Below are 19920 nucleotides of genomic sequence, written 5' to 3'. Positions count from 1 at the left end.
GTTTAAAAGCTAAATAGACAAGACTGTGAAGAAATGATTAATCTACATAGACAAGAGCAGGAAGAAGGAGGAGTATTACCCTCTCCATTTGGCACATTGGGAACTAAGGCACAGAGAGATAAACATGCCCAGGATCACAGAGGAAGCCTGAGGCAGAAGTATGGATTGAACCCTGAATCCCTGTCTGATATTTGTTAACTGCTTTTTCTCTACTGCATGGGGGGTTTGTCACCTGCCACCTCCTCATGCAGGAAGAGGGAATCCCTGACAATGTCACCGGCTGAGTATACAACAGCTATGTGGTAAGCCTGGATTTCCGTCACTGTCTGACTCCAGCAACTGGGCCCTTACATTGTAAACGTAAGTCTCGGTGTCATCTGGACTTTGTACAAATTGACCAGAGCAGCTGCTGCAGAGGGAAAAGGGAAATGCACAAGCTTCCACTGACTGTTTTCCAGTCTGAGTGCACCTTGTCCCTTGTCTCCTAATGGTGGCTATGAAATGCATCCAGCCAAAAAGAAAATATTAACCAAGCAACCGGCCTACTCGATAATTCATCAATAGAAAAAAATCCACCAAAGCCTCCCTGGGGCCGCTTTGCAAGCCTGTGTTCTCAAAATGCTCCCACGTGCCACCCCTACTCTGTCTTGTAGGGAGTATGTTTAAGATTGTGATTATTCATCCAGATCCCCGCTGTAGCATTAGGATAATGCCAAGCTCCTTGATAAGGGGAATATGTAAAGCTGGATGCTGTCCAGATACGTAGAGCCCTGCAAATCTGTGGGTATCCGCTTTATATCCGCGGACTATTTCTGCAGATGCAGATACAAATTTTGTATCCATGCAGGGCTCTGACAGTAACAGCCCAGCGGGCAGCTGTGAGGAACCGCGGCACGGATCCTCCACCTCCTTGGGCTGTGGCGCCGAGCTGCCTCTCCCCGCCCTCCACCCGGCGGGAGCTGGGTCGGGGAGAGCTGCGCGGGCAGCTGTGAGAAGCCTGGGTCCCTCCACCTGCCCTGGGTAGAGGCGCTGGAGAGCAGGGATAGATACTGGGCGGGGGATGTGTGGGGCAGGGACACGGGCCGGGGGCTGCTCAGGCTCCCTGCCCAGGGCAGGTGAAGGGACCCAGGCTCCCCACAGTTGCCAGTGTGGCTCTCCCTGACCCAGCTCCGGCCAGTGAGCGGGGCGGCTCAGAGCTGCAGCCCGGCCACGGTAAGAGCCAGGTGGGCAGCTGTGGGGAGCTGTGGTGGACCCTCCACCTGCCCTGGGTGGGGGGTCCGAGTAGCCCCCGGGCAGCTCCACAGGTCCCCCACCCCCAGCCAGCCCAGCGTGGAGCCCAGCTAAGGAGCCGTGGGGAGCTGCGGCGGACCCTCCTCCTGCGGAGGATGGGGGGAAGGCGCTGAGAGCAGCCCCCAACTGTGTCCCCACCCCCCAGGCTCCCTGACCTGCCGAGGGCAGGTGGAGGGTCCGCAACTCCACAGCTGCCCACGCAGCTCTCCCTGACTGGGCTCCAGTGGGGGGGTGTCTCAGAGCCTCAGCCCGGTCCCCAGTATAAAGCCCTGCAAATCTGTGGATATCCACAGATAATTTTTGCGAATCAGTTGCGGATACACATTTATGTATCTGCGCAGGGCTGTACAGATACTGATGGCTACAGAGCCTATTGTCCAGATACTGATGTCAGTGCCCTCACCCTGATGTTGAATATGGTAGAAAACAGGATTGATCCCTGCAGGACTCCACAGTTGAGGGTCCCCTGGAGAGGAGCAGTAATCCTCCATCACTTCTCTCCAGGACCCATATGTCTGGAACAAGCATCTCTAGGTCTCATGGGCAGATGAGAAGAAGTGCATGACTCATGCTGCTGAAAGCCATAAACAACCCAGTAGAACTAACGTGGATGTTTGGGCCTTGGATCCACCCCTGTAAGGAGCTGACCCACCAGTGTGGACAGTGCTGGTGTCACGCTGATTGGAGTGGCTCACCGCTGTGAGTGCCTGCTTCAGGGCAGACCGTCAGAAAATAGGATAGACACCCCACGCTGGTAGTGGGTTCTATAATTAGATTTCACCAAACCAATAACAAATGTAAACTCCTGGATAACTATACTAGTCTTGCCATAGAATCACAGACAGTTCCCTTAGACTCTCAAGTCTAGCTTACCACCCAGATAGACTGAACTTTGTGATAAAAAGTTATCTAAACCAAAAATCACCCCACATCAGGTTGTTCCCAGTCCCAGGAGACCAGTCACCTACCCCAGATCAATTGGTACTCCAGATCTTACACCAAAGACAATGCTTGTGGCCAATTCGATAGTAAACTAACTAAAGGTTTATTAGTTAAGAAAAGGAAATGAGAGTTATGGAGAGGTTAAAGCAGGTAAAATATATTAATAGGTGAGTCAGAGTTTGTAATTCCAAATGGTGGCAGTGACGTAATATACTGCCAGTTTCCCAAAAGTCTTTTCAGGGTGCCCAAATTGTCTCTGGTGATCTCTGTTTTTACAGGAAAGTGGTCCAGAGTCCAGAGATGAAGGATCTATCCTCAAATCTATACTTGTCTCTTCTTCAGACAGAAAACAAGCTGCCCATGTCTCTACCCTCGTGGTTTTTCCTTTGATTTCGCTGAGTGAGGAATGCACTTAAAGTCTCTGACCACCCATCATCACACACAATGGCCACTTGCTTTGAAATAAGCACTTTTCTTCATTTGCATTTTCAAAGCTCATTCATGTTTGATTGGTTATTTAGTTTGCTTCAACAGTGCATGTGTATATCCATCTCCAGCTTTTGCTATTTGGGTTCTAGACTCACCAGTTCCTCCAACTCTCACACAGAGGTTCTCCACCGGATTGGCATTGCAGCATCTGCATGCATTGTTTACAATGAATATGGAATCAGCATCATCTCGGCACGACAGCCAAGTTCAGGTTGTATTCTCCGTATCTTCTCCGTATTGCTGTACAGTTGCGAAACACAGACACTATGCCTTCAGACTGGGAAAAGCTAGGGCTTTTTAGATAAAATGCCAACGCCGTATATTGGGCATAAAGTGGAATGACTTAATTTGTAATGCAAATGTTTATGGTCACACTGGTCTACAGACTATAGGGGCAGCAGCACGACATACTGCCCCTAAAACAAGGCTCAAGTTATGACCAAGCCCTCAAGAAGGTATTAATCTTTACTGGTAGGAAGCTCAGATAATCTCAGTTCCATCAGCCAAGAGGGACATGGATTTGTTTGTGTCACTGCTAATGCATTTTCCCCTTTATCATGGATTTGCTTATATTATGTTTTCACAAAGCTTCAGCATGGGCAGTGCAGAGATGAGAAAGCCAGCGTGGCAAATGCAAATGAAAAAACAAATCCACCATATTTCCTGGCACAACTATAAAACTAGATCAAATGTTTCGATATCTTCTGTCATTCTCTTGGCTATCTCAGTAACTCAGCAGACCTTACTTCTCAGGCATTGTTGTGCCAGGTTGAAAACTATGCAGCTTTAGGGATTTTCCATCATATGAAAGTAATTTTACAAGCAGCATAAAGCAAACAATGCAATAACATTTATGATGAGAAGAAACAGGTGAAATCGGGAAGCACTGTAATGAAGTCTGCAATCTTTTCTCTCTCTCCACAGAGGCCCTGTTCCGCAGTTCAATGCAAGGTTTTGCAGCCCAGATGTATTTCGTATGCAGAGCACATCTGGGTTTGCAACGCCTTTTCCGTGGGGATAGGAATGCAGAAGGCCGAGGGCCAGAGCCTCCATTGACTTCAATGGAGCTGGGCCCCTTTGCACAGCTGAAGATCTGGCCTTGAGAAATTAGAGGAAGGATGCTTTTGTGATTTCTTCATGTAGCGAATTATTCCAGGTATTGACATGTTAAAAAAAAATGTATGTGACACCTGTTTTGTTTTAAGATGTGGACCGGGTCTTAATGGAGCTGGGCTCAATTCCTGGATCTGCCACAGACTCCCTATGCAGTCCAGATAAATTGATTTTTAAAAATTTATTGCCTTAACACAAAACAACTATCACATCAAACTTTTTTTTACAATACCTGCAATAGTTAGCTATGTGAGGAACTCAGAATTTCCAAGTCTATTACAAATAGTTATGTGCTATTAGTGACTTCCAGATCTTTGTTGCACCTATGTCCATTTGTAGTGATGAAGCTAAAACTTTGTGTGTGTGTGTGTGTGTGACATTCTTTCCTAGGAACATTTAATTTTATTTTATTGAGCTCTGGTAAGTCACTCCTAAACTGAAGCACTCAAAACCTCTAATTTCAACAGCCTGACTGGTGTCCATCAAAGTAGACATCTTGAAAACACTCTTTTCAAGGCACTTATTGAACACTATCATCTGGAAATGTCAGATTCGCACTCATTTAAATAATTTGACAGCTTCCAAAAAAGACACCTGATAAGCCTCAGATTCATGTGTCAAAAAAAGTACAGAGAAGAAGTAGCAAGAAAAAAATTCAATCCAGAGGATTTGTATTCCGCTATTAGATGTGATGTATTATAATACTCTTACTACTAAAAAAAAGTGGTTTTCATTTAAAACAGAAAACAAAATGTACACTTGAGACATTTTTTAAAAGGCCCTTACACTTTCCCCAATGATTTTATTACTGGTGAAATTTGCCAGCTGGACAGTCCTGGAAACTGGAGTATTCTGCTTAGCTAGGACAGCAGCTAACTGTAGTTGCCCAACATGACCAGTAGGGTTGGATTGGCGGGGGCTGAATACCCTATGGACTATGCTGGGAGTTGTGGTGCTCAGCACCTCTAAAAATCAGACCTCTTTAGTGTCTCAAATTGAGCACCCCGAAATTGAGGCCCCCAAAATGAGAAGAACTGTTTGAAAACCATGGCCCTAGTTTTTCTATGCTCCAATTATCCTACTGGACTATGGGGTTAATACTAGCATACCTCACAGGGGGGTTGGGAGGCTTAACGGAGTATTTATAATGGGCTTTAGATCTTCTGGTGAGAGATGCTACCCAAATACAAAGCATTTGCTGGTTATGGATTGACACTGCCCAGTGTATGGGCATTCATGTTCAAATTCTGCTGAAATCAAAAGTGAAAAAGTTTGGAAGCCTTAATGCAACATGAAATGGACATAGCTTCACTCAGCAGTGCCATCCATTTGGCTTTGCACTGATGTCACTAAGATGAGTCTGGCCCATTGCCTTTTTCTACAGATATAAACATTGTTATTTTACTCTCTCTTGCTTGTTCATATATACACAATACAGTGATTTCTTATGGCCCATCACCACAGCCTCTGGCTACAAATACATAATTAAAAATAATATACACGGTACTACTGACAATAGGCAGCAACAATCACCAATTAACCTGCTGTCTGTGCCCAGTGATGACTTGGAAACAGCCCACGCTAGCTCAAGCACATGATAATCCTTAGGTAAATGCAGTGTGCCCTGGACTATGCTCTGCAGGTTAGCAAACTTGGCCCTCTCACAAGTTTAAGAAAAATCCTCAAGAATTTTGCTTATTCCGTTAGGCAAACATGGAAGTTTCCTGTGAGCTGAAATTTACAGAGCTCCTTTTGATTTGCCTATTAACTCCTGTTTGTCAACATCCTCAACCATGTCATCAGTGAAGGCAGCTTAGTCCCTGGACGAGGTTTTCTTGGCTAACCTGTGTTTGCTCTATTGGCTGTCTGGCTGGGTCTGCAGAATCTCTCTCTCTCTCTCTCTCTCTCGATGAAAACTGTCACCTGCAACCTAAGGTCTGGGTGAAACTCTCCAACCTCAGGGCTAAAGCCACTATATGGCAGTTGTGTGATGATACTGAAGCCACATAAATACACATCCCATCATCCCAATCCTGGCCTGCCCCGGAACCATCTCCCCCATGTTCTCCTTCCCCACTGCCCTGCATGGGAACTGTAATGGTATTTAATACGATACACAGTTCCAGCCATATACCTCTAGCAAGGGCTCAATGCTGCATACTCTTGAGCCCCACCTACTGACAACTTATCTATTAACAGATGTGCACGGATGGGGTGGGAAACTATATGAGGACAGAACAGGAAAAAGATCTAGTAATTAAGACATATAAAGCTTAGAGCGGGTTGGAAAAATTCCAACAAAACATTGCCAAATCAGCAAATTCTGATGAAGCAAAGTCAGAACATTTTACAGAGTCTGATTTTGCCCTGTACTGATGGAACCCAAGCAGGGTTCCACCTGTAAGTGGGCCCAAAGCATGGGCAACCTTCCTCTCAGCATTAAATTGCTTTTAATTTTACCTATCTTAATGCATTCATATCTCTCGGAGCAATCTTTAGTATCTCTTATCCACTCCGTGCTTTACCAGCCTTTGGTTTTAGCAGGAATGTTGGCCTTGCTATGCATCAAGGACATCTCTTGTTACTTCACTATTTTCTTTCCTTTGCTTGCACAAAACACAATAAAAGACTTTCCCAGGAGTGTACTCTTTTCTTTCCTGTATTGCTGTTTCTGCCAGTCACTCACCAACTAACACAAGAGACCCTTCAAACAGATGGCATTTTAAAGGTGGAGGTTGTGGGTCAGGTTGGAATTTTTATCTACAATACAGATAGGCTTGGCATTGCACAGTATTAATATTCAGGGTTTACATTCCAGTACCAAGAGATGAATTGTCTGTAACAATGAAGTCTAACTAATGGAAGTCTACTTGGAAAAATATTACTGAATGGCATAAACTTGAACTTTTGACAGCTTCTGAATTCCCCTACAAGCTTGTAGCTCATTAGCTAGGCCACTGACACCAATGTTATTACTTCATAATACTCAATAGCCTGACTAAAGTCAGATCCAGGATTTGCTGTCCTAGAAACTTTATATTATATATATATATATAGGTATGAGATGGAAAAACCATTTCATTCAGTGCTCAGCATCTCTGCTGGGACTGGGGGTGAAAAGGTTGAAAAGTAAGGTGGTAAAATTTGCAAATGATACACTAATACTGAAGATAGTTAAGTCCAAAGCTGACTGTGAAGCATTACAAAGAGAACTCATTAAACAGGGTGACTGGGCAACAAAATGGCAGATGAAATTCAATGTTGGCAAGTGCAAAGTGATGCACATTGGAAAATATAATCCCAACTATACACAGAAAATGATGGGAGTCTAAATTGACTGTTACCACTGAAGAAAGAGATCTTGGAGTTATCCTGGATAGATCTCTGAAAACATCTGCTCAGTGTACAGCAGCAGTCAAAGAAGCTATCATAATCAATATTATAATGCCATTATATAAATCCATAGTACACATACACTTGAATACTGCGTGCAGTTCTGGTCATCCCATCTCAAAAAAAGTATTAGATTTGGAAAAGGTACAGCAAAGGGCAACAAAAATTATTAGGGGTATGGAACAGCTTCCGTACGAGGAGAGATTAAAAAGACTGGTACTGTTCAGCTTAGAAAAGAGACATCTAAGGAGGGATGTGACAAAGGTCTATAAAAGCATGAATTGTGTGAAGGAAGTGAGTGGGGAAGTGTTATTTGCTCCTTCACATAACACATGAACCAGGAATCACCCAAATAAATTAATAGGCAGCAGATTTAAAACAAATGTAAGGAACTACTTCTTCACAGAATGCAGTCAACCTGTGGAACTCATTGCCAGGGGATGTTGTGAAGGCCAAAAGTATAACTGGGTTCAAAAAAGAATTAGATAAGTTAATGGAGGATAGGTCCATCAATGGCTATTAGCCAAGATGGTAAAGGATGCAATCCCATACTCCCGGTGCCCCTAAACCTCTGATTGCCAGAAGATCAGACTGAACAACAGAGGATGGATCACTCAATAACTGCCCTGTTCTGTTCATTCCATCTGAAGCATCTGGCATTGGCCACTGTCAGAAGCTAGGATACTGGGTTAGATGGACCTTTGCTCTGATCCAATATGGCCATTCTTATGATCTTATGACTGCTAATATCTGATCTGGTTGACATGGTGGCTTTATTTTGTGACTTTTCTTTGCATATGCAAATGCACAATTTGCCTGAAACACTGCAGTATTTGTACATACCAGAGTGGGAGGGCACATGCATACAAGTCTCAAGCTTCTCTTTGTGAAAAGCATTTTCTAAGAGAGTGTTTCTCAAATACGGCTTTTCTTGCAGCCACAGCCTTCTGGGCAGTGATTGGAGGGGTGGGGGAAAAGGGTTTGGCTCTGCCCCCCTTTGGAGCCACAACGCCGGAGGAGCAGACAGCTGGTGTGAGTTTCCCACCTTCCCAGGAGCAGCTGCAGGACCTGGCAGGCTCCATCCCCAGACCCATCCACCCCATCGCCCCTGGCCCCCACTGCCTCCCTCCCTACCTCCTCATCTAAGTAAGGCTGAGTAAGTCTGCTGTGAAAAGTGATATTTGTATGTTTGTTGATATCACTTTTCACTGCCTCCCAGCTAGCTAAGAAGTCTGCTGTGAAAAGTGATATTAACAAACATACAAATATCATTTTTCATAGCTAGCAAGTCTAACACAAAAATGCAACCAAAAAAGCAAAAGAAACAACAACAAGACAAAGACATGCTATGAATCTTATCTATGTTTCTATTCTGTTTAGGTCTAGTCAAGAATAGACAACTGTACATTATTTTTATTATCCAGTCTGCAAAAAAACCCTTACATAAATAAATTACTATGATTTGGATGTGTATGTTTCATATTTATATGTTTTTCCTCAAGTTAATTAAGTATTTTAGGAAAAATTGTCATAACGGCCACCAGCAAGAGTTGGTGGCTGTACTCTGAGGCCACCAAAAAATTTGTTGCGAGAACCCCTGTAAGAGGTGGAAATCTAAAGACCTAAACATAGCAAAATGCATAGGGAGTTATGGGCCAGACATCCAAAGAGTTTAGGCCATACAGTTGTCCTCAGTTGTCTGATTTGTGGGCAGGATTGCATCAGTTATAAAGATATGTGCAACTGAATGGCTGAACTCTGCAAATCTGGTCCTATCTCTAGGAACCGTGCAGGAATGAAATACTTTCACAGGGTTACCATGGGGTCAATCATTTCATCAATCAAATTATATCAATTAATGACAAAACAGCTGCTGTTGCCTTACAGGAAGTTACATATGGAAAGCAGAATTTTATTTTATTCTTTTATTAACTTAGAGAACTGCTATTAACTCTTCCTTGCTAAACACAAGGACGTTTTGTGATTTTTCTTGGGTAGCAATTTAGATACAGGTTTCCATTTTCCATAGTAGCTCTGTTAAATCAACAATAACAGACTTTTTTTAGCTGCTCAGACAGTTGCTGATCTGTCACTGCTCACTCTACTGGGAAGTTACAGAATTTTGAGACTACCTGTTCTGTACACATGAAAAGCCCCGGCTTAGAGAGAAAGAGGTTTTGCTTATATCTAACACTATAGGAAATTCATCAGCAAGAATGATTTGGGCATAGCTTTTCAGAACTTCATGCACAAACTTAAAACCTCCAGGTACATTGATATGTGACTAGAATGTGAAATGCGCTCTTTTATTCCCCTGCTATTGCTGCTCAAAGCTGCACTTTATCCCCACATCAGGCAGTGTTTCCAAGGTGAGTAAACACACTTTGAATGAGGCACCAGTTCACAGCCAACTAGCCGGCACACACATACGAGATGTGCCAGGCTGTCTATTATGCTTTACTACCCTTGGTGTTCTAGTTCCAGCCCCTCATTGCGCACAACCTTTCCCACACATTGAGGAGTTACAACACTTTTTGCATCAGAGCAGAACTAGTTCAAAGATTGACCAAACCAACAAGTTTTGTAATTGCTTAAAACAGCAAATCCAAGGGCTGAGAATCTCGGCTTTGAGCATTCATTAATCAAGCCTGTTAAATAATTACCTCTTCGCGGCTTCTTGTCAATTGTTCATGACGATAACTGTCCACGGCACTGTTCCTAGAGCCATCCTGTGATGACATAGGGGACAAGCCTGCTTCACCTCAGCTGGTGGGAAGGACTCCAGCATGAGAGGAGTATTTAAGAGAGGAGGATTCCTCCTTGGAAGTAAATGATCACAAGAATAGACCAAAGTAGGCAAAATCCGAACAGGTAGAAGAAGCAGTGAAATCCTCTCTGAACGCTTTTACAGGACAGTAAGTGGAGTTTCTATATATAAATTTTATGCATTCTTCTAGAGCTTTAAATTCCATATTTATGCACAGGTTTGATTTAGATTTATTACCATAAGCACACAATTAAGTCTATTACACATTCTTTTTATTACTGAATGTGTTTTTAGAAAAGCATATTCCTTCCATTAGGAATTGTTGGGTAATGTGCTAACAGGCCAAATGTTTGATCTTTGATTGCAGACAATATCCACTGCAGCCTACAAAGAATGACTCCCCAGCTGAAGACTCGACTGAACATAACCCCACGACTCATCCAGGGGGATTTGAAGAGCCTGTCTCAGGAAGTGAGATACTTCATTGAAAGCAATGCCAAGCTATGCCAACCTGCTAGAATTCATATCTGTGATGGCTCAGAAGAAGAGAACAAAAACATTCTGGATATCATGGTAGAACAAGGCATGATCAAGAAGCTGACGAAGTATGAGAACTGGTAAGTAACAGACAAATGTAAAAGAAAGTCAGGGTTAGATCTGAGAGAATTGTGGTATATAATTTCCCATGAACGTTTATATTTAAAAGGGCATTTCATTTCAACTGTGTTCAAAACCCTTTAGTGTTTACTTTCCCTGAGCATTTGAGTACTCAGGAAAAGCGCACTTTATCCTTGAATATTCACCCAATGCTGATTTAAACGGTATTATTCAATTGGAATATTCACAGTTTACAATTCATTTTTCTATTACATAAATCATCCAATTCAGGAACAGAAACCATATCGTGTGACTTGTGTAGGACCTTAAGTCTTCAAAATGCTTTGCCAACACAATAGGTTAGATTCTGATCTCGCTTAGGTCCTGATCCTGCAAACACTTACACCTGTATGCAAAGTGTTTACAGGGTCCCTGCTTTAGCCAGGAGTCGCTCTATTGATTTCTGTGTAAAACTGGCAAAACTCTCAATTTATACTGGTGTAAATAAGAATAGAGTCAAGTCTTATAACTCCTGATGAGTTATTAATCCCATTTGACTGTTGGTGAAGTTGAGGTCAAGGGAGATTAACATGTAACTATACTACAGCTAAACTTCTAAAGCCATGACACCGTCAGTTCATTCTGCAATATTCGTAGCTATTTTGTATGGGAGAATACATTCCACCGATCCTTTATCTGAATAAGCTGTGGCTGTCTGGAAAGATATTTGGACGTTATGGGCTCTGTCACCTTACCCACTATAATGCATTTTACCCTATTGTGCCTTCCCTCTAGGGAAGGATTAAATGTACTCTACTTACCACTTTTTAACGACCAAAACACAATTTCCTGATTTTTTTTTTAAATAGTTGGTTGGCTCTCACTGATCCAAGGGATGTGGCAAGAATTGAAAGCAAAACAGTCATTATCACTCAGGAGCAGAGAGATACCATTCCAATCCCTAAAACTGGAACTAGCCAGCTGGGTCACTGGATGTCAGAAGAAGATTTTGAGAAAGCCTTCAATGTCAGATTCCCGGGGTGCATGAAAGGTAAAAAGAAAATTTCACATGACACTTTCATAATAATACAAACACCAGTAATAATAAATAATAATCTAAAAATACAAACACATTTGGCTAAGATTTACAAACTTTGGCACATAAGGTTAGGCACCTAATCCATTTCCTCAGGCCGTTCAGTCTCAGAGCTCTGCATACATATATGCGGTCATTCTACTACCCATTTTAAAGAAGGGCAACTAAAGCTTGGGTGACTTTCCTGAAATCAACAGAGAGTCAGCAGTAGATGGAAAATTGAGGAAAGAACCCAGGAATCCTGACTCCTTGGGTCAAATTCTCTTCAATAGAATTCCCCCAGTTTACACTAGTAGAGAATTTGGCCCCTTGCTCCTTCTGAGACTGCTAGACAATTCTACCTACACACAGCACAGCAGCTTTTATCATTTAAAAAACACAGAAAACTACTAGTAGTTAAAAACAAAACCTTTTATTACATAACCTGACAAAAAGGAACATTTCAAATCTATAAATATCCTCTGGAACCACCTCGCAAAAGGTGGAGAGCTTTTAAGGAAATGAGAAAATGTAAAGGGACAATGCACTTTTTAATGATTATTCTAACAATACACTGTTGTCTTCTTGGTCACATCTCACTCACGTGGCTCTGCTCCTACTTTACAGGACGTACAATGTATGTCATCCCCTTTAGTATGGGGCCCATTGGGTCTCCTTTATGCAAGATTGGTATTGAGCTGACAGATTCACCGTACGTGGTGGCCAGTATGAGAATCATGACCCGGATGGGAACAGACGTCTTGGAAGCTCTAGGGAATGGAGAGTTTGTAAAATGCCTTCATTCGGTTGGGTGCCCTTTCCCACTAAAAAGTAAGTAATCGTATTAACCATTAACTCTGGCTAATTCTCAGACATATGTGTTGCACCTACCTTGTATCCTTGGCACACTGAAAACTGCCAGTGAAATCAACAGGAGGTTTTGGATTGTGCAAGAAAAGCAGGTCAAGTCCCAGGTGAAGGAATTAGGATTTAAGGCCTTTCTAGGGGGCAGATTATTGCACAGATGCCCACTACAGGGTTTCTGAAGCACCTGGTACTGGCTAGTGTCAGACACAGAACGCTGACTAGATGAACCTTGGGTCTGACCCAATCTGGCAATTCCTATATTCACGAGTAGTGCATTGTGTTTTGCAGAACCACTAGTAAACAATTGGCCCTGCAACCCAGATTTGACTCTGATTGCTCAGATTCCTGATCGCAGAGAAATCATCTCATTTGGCAGTGGTTATGGAGGAAACTCCTTGCTGGGGAAAAAGTGCTTTGCCCTCAGGATTGCCAGCAGAATTGCCAAGGAAGAGGGCTGGCTTGCTGAGCACATGCTGGTAAGAGCTGTTAAAATCATAAGTGCATTTTTTAAAGCAATTAAACCTCAAAACAGCTCAGCGTGACTATGCCATGACTTGATACAGTATTAGTGGAATTACTGTCTGGCATGAATATTACTGTGATGTGAGATATACATATCATACAACCAGCTTATGTAGAAACAGGGAAGTACTTGTGTTGTTGATCAATAAGCATTTTATAGAAGAAAATATAAAAATAGGGATCTAAGCAAGATTTCCATCTGCTTGTCTAGGCTCTGATCCTGAATTATGTTCCCTACAGGCAGACCTCAGTGCCTGTGCAGATCCCATTCACTTCAATAAGGATACACATGGGAATACGGGTCTACATGCATACAACAGCTTGCAGGATAGGGTCCATAGTTTGTAAAATTGTCTGCTTTTAATATTAAAGACCTGAAAAAAACTCCTGAAAATATTCACTTGCTTTTTCAAATGAATTGCATTTGCCTACGTTCATGCCCTTCCTGTGTTCACTTTCCACTCTCATTTGAGCAATCAAGTTTCACTAAAATGGTCCTGCAAAGTGAATTTGCTAGGTACGCACTTGAGTATTCACGGCAAAGACATTTTACATTCATTCATACAAGTATTTATGCCAGGTTGACCCACTCAGGGAACTGAAAAATACCATGTGGCTTACCTGATTATCCATCACAGCTCAGCAACACAAAAATATTCAAAGTCTGAATATTTTTAATCTATAAAGTAAAGTAAATTGATCTCCCTCACACTCACTCTCCCTCCCTCCCCTTCTCCTCTCCTTAGCCTCTCACTCTCCTCTGGCTCTTTCACTTCACAATAAAAGTATGCGCTAGTCATTCCTACTTGCCACCCCACTTGCCACTCCAACTACTGCCCCATCTCCCTTTTCCCTTTCATCTCTAAGCTCATTGGGTGCACTATGTAACACAATAATAATAAAGTTTGAGTAAATGTGTGAATAAATTTGAAAAACCTGCGACCTGCTCACATGTATTCCATGAGGGGACACTTTGTCAAAGAAAATTCTATCTGCAGCAAATCCAGCATGTTTTATTATTGCCATTTACTGGTAATAACACAAGTGCAGGAAAAATAAGCATATTAAACAGAGACATTTATTTTTCAATAGATCCTGGGTATCACAAACCCAGAGGGTGAGAAGAAGTACTTTACCGCGGCATTCCCCAGCGCATGTGGAAAAACTAACTTGGCTATGATGAACCCAACTCTGCCAGGATGGAAAATTGAGTGTGTTGGGGATGATATTGCCTGGATGAAATTCGATGAGCAAGGTAACTCTTCTTACTTTAAGGCTGAATTGCTCTAGGGACCAGTCCTGCTCTCATTAAAGTCCGTGGCCACTTCCCTCTGACTTTGATGGCAGCAGGATCTGGACCCTAGTCTGCCGAGAGCAAAAATTGTAAGTTGGGTTTTGTATCGTTTGGTATCTCTTAAATTCCAGGTAATTTAAGGGCAATCAATCCAGAAAATGGATTTTTTGGAGTTGCTCCTGGGACATCAGTAAAAACAAACCCCAATGCCATAAAGACCATACACAAGAATACTATCTTCACCAATGTAGCAGAAACCAGCGATGGAGGCATATACTGGGAAGGCATTGATGAACCACTTGCACCAGGAGTGACACTGACTTCATGGAAGAACAAGAAGTGGACTCCAGGGAATGGTAACTCTGCATGTTTGGAGGACTTTTAAAATTTCTCATCACATTTCACATTAACTCTGCAATCATGAAATATTTTGGTCTGTACAGGGGAGACTTGTGCCCATCCCAATTCTCGATTCTGCACCCCTGCCAGCCAGTGTCCAATCATTGACCCTGCCTGGGAATCTCCAGAAGGAGTGCCGATTGAGGGTATAATATTTGGAGGCCGTAGACCTGCTGGTAAGAGCTGCAATAATGTGTATCAAGACCAAAGCCCTAGCCACTGTATGCCTAAAACTGTGCTGGCAACAGTTGGGTTTAAATATGGTTTTTGCTACTGTGGTGTCTCTGAGCAGCGAGAGCAGCAAAATAACTAGATTAGTAAACCACATTTTAAGAAGCGGCCTATGATTTTGGGGGGCCCAACACTTTATAGTTATCTGTATTATGTTAACACCTAGGGGCCCCAACAAAGATCAGGGCCCCATTGTGCTAGGCATGGGACAGATACATAGCAAGATACAGTCCATGCCTCAGAGCCTGGGCTTACAATTTAGATAGTCCAGACTGAGAAAGGGTGGGAGAAATGAAGTATTATCCCCATCTTATAGATGGGGAACTGAGGCTGCCTACTGGACCAAGTTCCATTCAAAATCTGGCCACAAGAGCAAGAGATGCCCACATGATGGCTTTTAGCCCTATGGCTAGAGCACTCACCTGGGATGTAGGACACCTAGGTTTGATTCCCTCCTCTGCTTGATTGGGAGAAATGATTTGTGTCGGGGTCTCCCACCTCTGAAGGGAGCACTCCAAGCACTGAGCTATGGAATATTCTAAGGTGGCGCTTCCTCAAGCTCTCCAATTGAAGTTGTTCAGTTTGGATAGTTAATTAAAAAGTGATTGGAGTAGGGGGACTGGACCCTAGATCTCCCACCTTTTAGGTGGGTGCCGTAACCACCAGACTACAGTATCAGTCTCTCTTTCTCTCTCTCTCTTGCTCACAGACTCAAAGTATTTATACAGAGTGGAACAGCTTCAACTACTTTAAGATTCATTGGGCCAGAGAGAAAGAGAGAATTCTGACCTAAATTATTTTCCAATAAGAGAGAGGGGAAAAAATGAACTGAATTATATAACAGGAAAAAGAGGGACTGAATTCTATGGTAACATGCATACTGCTGTACTTCAGGTAGCTAAAGCTGTTATAGCAAAGATGTTTGGACCTTTAATTAGTGAAGCTATTTTGCTCTCTACAGGTGTGCCTCTAGTCTATGAGGCCTTTAGCTGGCAGCATGGCGTATTTATAGGAGCAGCTATGAGATCTGAAGCAACTGCAGCTGCTGAGCACAAAGGTAACTCAAAATCTCATTTGCCTTTCCATATTAAAAGTAGTCCTTTCTGGATACCCAGCAGTGATCACCGTACATTACCATACAGTAAAGTCTGCTTCTTGGGAGTTAATTTTGTGACTTGTGCAGTTTTCAAAATACAAAATATTCTGCTTGGAGCTAAAAAAAATTCTAACCTAAAATTCAACACCCAGTAAAACAACTCCATGTGGGTAATATGGAGCAAGGACACAGTGTGGCCAACAGGATGCCGGAGTCTGAGTTGAAAGACTTGATACTGAGCCATTGTGTGATCTTGGACAAGTCACTGAAGTCTTCTGTTTTGCTACAGAGCACATGTTGAATGGGCAATGCAAGCTAGTTTTGGGATGCCCAGGGATGAATTTTCAGAGTTCTGACCATCCGCACCCTCCATTTACTTAAACTGGAGTTGACCATGCTTAGCGCCTCTGAAATTCAGGCTCTGAATCAATTTTTGCCTCAGTTTCCCCATTTGTAGATTGGGGATAATGCTTAACCAGATTCTTAAAGCTCTTCTTGCTGACAGGTTAAAATGTTGTATGAGGCTAAGCATTATCTTACTTTCTATGTACATTCTTTTAACAGGAAAAATAATTATGCACGACCCCTTTGCCATGCGGCCTTTCTTTGGCTACAACTTTGGCAAATACCTTGCCCACTGGCTTAGCATGGCACATCGCCCAGCTGCAAAACTGCCCAAGATCTTCCATGTGAACTGGTTCCGAAAAGACAAGCAAGGAAAATTCCTGTGGCCTGGTTATGGGGAGAACTCCCGTGTGCTGGAATGGATGTTCAACAGAATCCGTGGAGAGGCTGATGCCAAGCGAACTGCTATAGGCTACATCCCTGCTGACGCAGCCTTGAACCTGAAGGGCCTAGAAGGCATTGACATGACAGAACTGTTTGATGTCTCCAAAGAGTTCTGGGAAAAAGAGGTAATGGAAATCAAGAAATATTTTGAAGAGCAAGTTAATGCTGACCTCCCTTATGAAATAGAAAGAGAAGTTCTTGCACTGGAGCAAAGGATAAAACAGCTGTAACTGATCAAAACAGTTCTGAATCCACACATAATGAAGATGACAAGCACACTTTACTGGAAGCACACTAATACATTGATAGGTAGGGGGCAATGCTGAAAAATATAACAATTTTCATTCTAAAAAGGAAAATCAAGGTTGCTAGTCAGCTGGAACTCCTGGACATCCCAGAGGTAACTTGCGGCCCATGGGTTTAGATTTACATGTGCAAATGACCCTTAAGACATCTGAAAGATCATTTGCATGCATAATTAGTATAATTCTGCACGCAATCACATGTACAGATTACTTGGATACATTTTTGCATGTGCAATTCTGAAAACACAGACTCCAATGTTTTAGAGAATGTCTGTTTCTGTTATAATGAGCATTAAAGACCCAGATGAATTTGTTTTTACCTTAGTGCTGTCAGTTACAATAAAGAAAAAAACCCTGTAAGCTGTATATATGTATTATCTAGCTATATTTTCTATCTTTAAAAATATTTGGAAAGATTACTTACCAGAGTGAAAGATTATTTTGTATTACAAATGCATATTTAAAATATTTTTATTTTATGTCTCATATTCCGGTGATTTCCAGATGTTTTGCACAGCCAGTTCTTTAAATCAGTGAAATAAACTTTTTTTTACAAATATTCTCTCATTTCCTGTATTCTCACTGTCCAGAAAACGACATGCAAATGTCCTGGGCCTCCAATCATTCCCACCGTGAGGAGGGGTTGTGTTCATGGGAGAAAACTAATCACCGAATAAGTCAGTTGCCCACCCATTATTGAAATATACTTAAAGTCAAAGAATTCCAAACAATAAGTGGCTTCTGGGAAAGTTTTTTCCTAATCCCCATGAATTAGAGGTTGGTTCATGTACTGGAGTAAGAGGGTGCATGTCTATTCCCCAGCTCCAGGGGGAAGGGAAGCAAAGGCGCTGGTATGGAATTCAGGATGCTTTGTGAAGAGTTTTCTAGACTTGTTGGAATGGCTTGTAGGGCTTCAGGAATGGGGAAGAGGGAGGAAGTGGTGCTTCGCCCAGCTGCTGAAGCCCTGCTATCCTCCTCACCAAAGTGCTCCCTTCATGCCTTCCAGTCCACACGCATGGCAAGTCGCCCGCTTTTTTCCCTTTGAATGCTTGGTCACCCTGAATAGGCTGCAAATATTTGTTTAGCAAAAAGAAAACCACTTCTATGGTGTAATTAAACTCTTTATAGACTCTGCTTCCTTGCAAAACAAATAGAGCCAGGGGCTGGTCAACAGATGGCCTTCAGAGCTTGCTAGGTGAGGTCACACAGCCTGGAAAACCTTTAACTATCTCTTGGCTGTGTGTTTAGGAATGACCTGAAGCAGGCCACCCCATTACAGGGAGTCCTGCTAGAGCAAGGACATCAGGTTCGGATCCGCTGGAATGTAGCACTAGGAATTTCCCTCCCTCCTCTCCTGCTCCCTTCAACTCTACCCCACGATTCTCCAGGGAATCGGCTTCTGATGCCACTACTTAACATGATGCACTGAAAGAAAAACATTCCAATCAATTGTAACAACGGTATTTTAATTGTTTGTGATTCTCCTCCTCTACACCATACCCTCTCCCTGCATAGAACGTTGCTATTAAATGCTTGGGTATGTAAACTATATAACATTTAGGCAATTACAGAAAATGGGAAAATATGTCATTAAGGGTATGAACCAGAAAATAATTTTGTATTTGAATCATTCAATACCTGATTTGTATATGTATATACCCAAACCCATCAGTATCTATGGGTAATGCAATTTACATTCTGAATGATCAAAATGTTTAATATCAGCAGATGAAAATGTTTTTAAAAAAAGAAAAAGCAATGGTTTGAAATTTAGAAACGTAGTCAACCATGCCAGATTATGGTCTCAACTTCTCTCCACCCAACAAATACCATGCTCCATAAATGCAAAACGAATGAGAACAAAACACTTTTAAATTGAAATCTGGAAGCTTCTCCGATTTAAAAAAAAGACAATAAATCTAGACAAACTAGCAGTTAACTATAAAACTTGGCCTGTTAAATGGGCTTCAGAGAAGTGAAGCATTTTGCTAAACTCTCAGGGATATAGCAGTGGCCATCGTGTGTGTGGGAGGGGAGGGGGAAATGTGAGGCCAAGTTGGTATCAGACAGTATAACTCCATCCAAGTCAATGGAGTTACACTGATTTATACCAGCTGGGCCTATGATCTCTTGTTAGGAGCATAGTACCTGGTATCGGGACTCTGCCACAGATTCAGTACGACCATGGACAAGTCACTTAACCTCCTTGGGCCTCAGTTAACCCGTTTGCAAAATGCCATGCAAAAATAATCACCCCTTTTTTGGGTAAAGGTGGCTTTTCATTAAAACCATCCAAACAATGTACTCTTGGGCATGTTTTTACACAAAAGGAGACTTTTTTAATGTATTTTGGACAAAAGAAAAAGCAGAGTGGGGCAGAGTTGGGAAGGGAGAAAAATGGCATGGGAGGGGGTGAATGCACCTGATGTGGGAAACTAATATTTGCACAAAAATGACAATTTGTGTCCAGTTCTAATTCTGATGTCTCATTAGTAACGAATTCTGCACTCCATTGAATTCTTGGTTAATTAACCAAGGGTCATGGTGGATTCTCCATCACTAGGAATTTTTAAATCAAGATTGAATGTTTTTTTGGAAAGATCTGCTGAAGTTCAAACAGGAATCATTTCGGGGAACTTCTATGCCGTGTATTATACGGGAGGTCAGATTAGATTATCAGAATTGTCCCTTGTAGCCTTGAAATCTATGAATCTATGAACAAGAATAAGGCGTATGGGTGCATTGGTTGGA

At 42.3% G+C, this 19920-nt stretch overlaps 1 protein-coding gene across 1 annotated transcript; it reads left to right on the top strand.

The window, feature by feature from the left end:
- The first annotated feature begins 9750 nt into the window (after window positions 1-9750).
- PCK1 (phosphoenolpyruvate carboxykinase 1) lies at window positions 9751-17705 on the top strand. The gene is made up of 10 exons (XM_034787913.1): window positions 9751-10142; window positions 10362-10611; window positions 11461-11642; window positions 12294-12497; window positions 12822-13009; window positions 14148-14310; window positions 14481-14705; window positions 14793-14924; window positions 15941-16036; window positions 16640-17705. The coding sequence occupies exons 2-10, from the start codon at window positions 10388-10390 to the stop codon at window positions 17092-17094; spliced, it is 1869 nt and encodes a 622-aa protein (XP_034643804.1). The 5' UTR covers window positions 9751-10142; window positions 10362-10387; the 3' UTR covers window positions 17095-17705.
- Window positions 17706-19920: the final 2215 nt, after the last annotated feature.

The sequence above is a fragment of the Trachemys scripta genome, chromosome 12 (genome assembly GCF_013100865.1).
Source record: "Trachemys scripta elegans isolate TJP31775 chromosome 12, CAS_Tse_1.0, whole genome shotgun sequence".
Lineage (NCBI taxonomy): Eukaryota > Metazoa > Chordata > Testudines > Emydidae > Trachemys > Trachemys scripta.
Note: the sequence above shows the minus strand (reverse complement) of the source record. Positions and strands in the feature narration are given on the sequence as shown.

What these genes read in the sequence shown, in the direction of transcription:
- PCK1 (XM_034787913.1), top strand. Translation starts at nt 10,388, where the DNA reads ATGACTCCCCAGCTGAAGACTCGACTGAACATAACCCCACGACTCATC. An exon ending in GATGAAATTCGATGAGCAAG is followed by an intron (nt 14,311 to 14,480) that starts GTAACTCTTCTT and finishes CTTAAATTCCAG; the next exon opens with GTAATTTAAGGGCAATCAAT. An exon ending in TGCAGCTGCTGAGCACAAAG is followed by an intron (nt 16,037 to 16,639) that starts GTAACTCAAAAT and finishes TTCTTTTAACAG; the next exon opens with GAAAAATAATTATGCACGAC.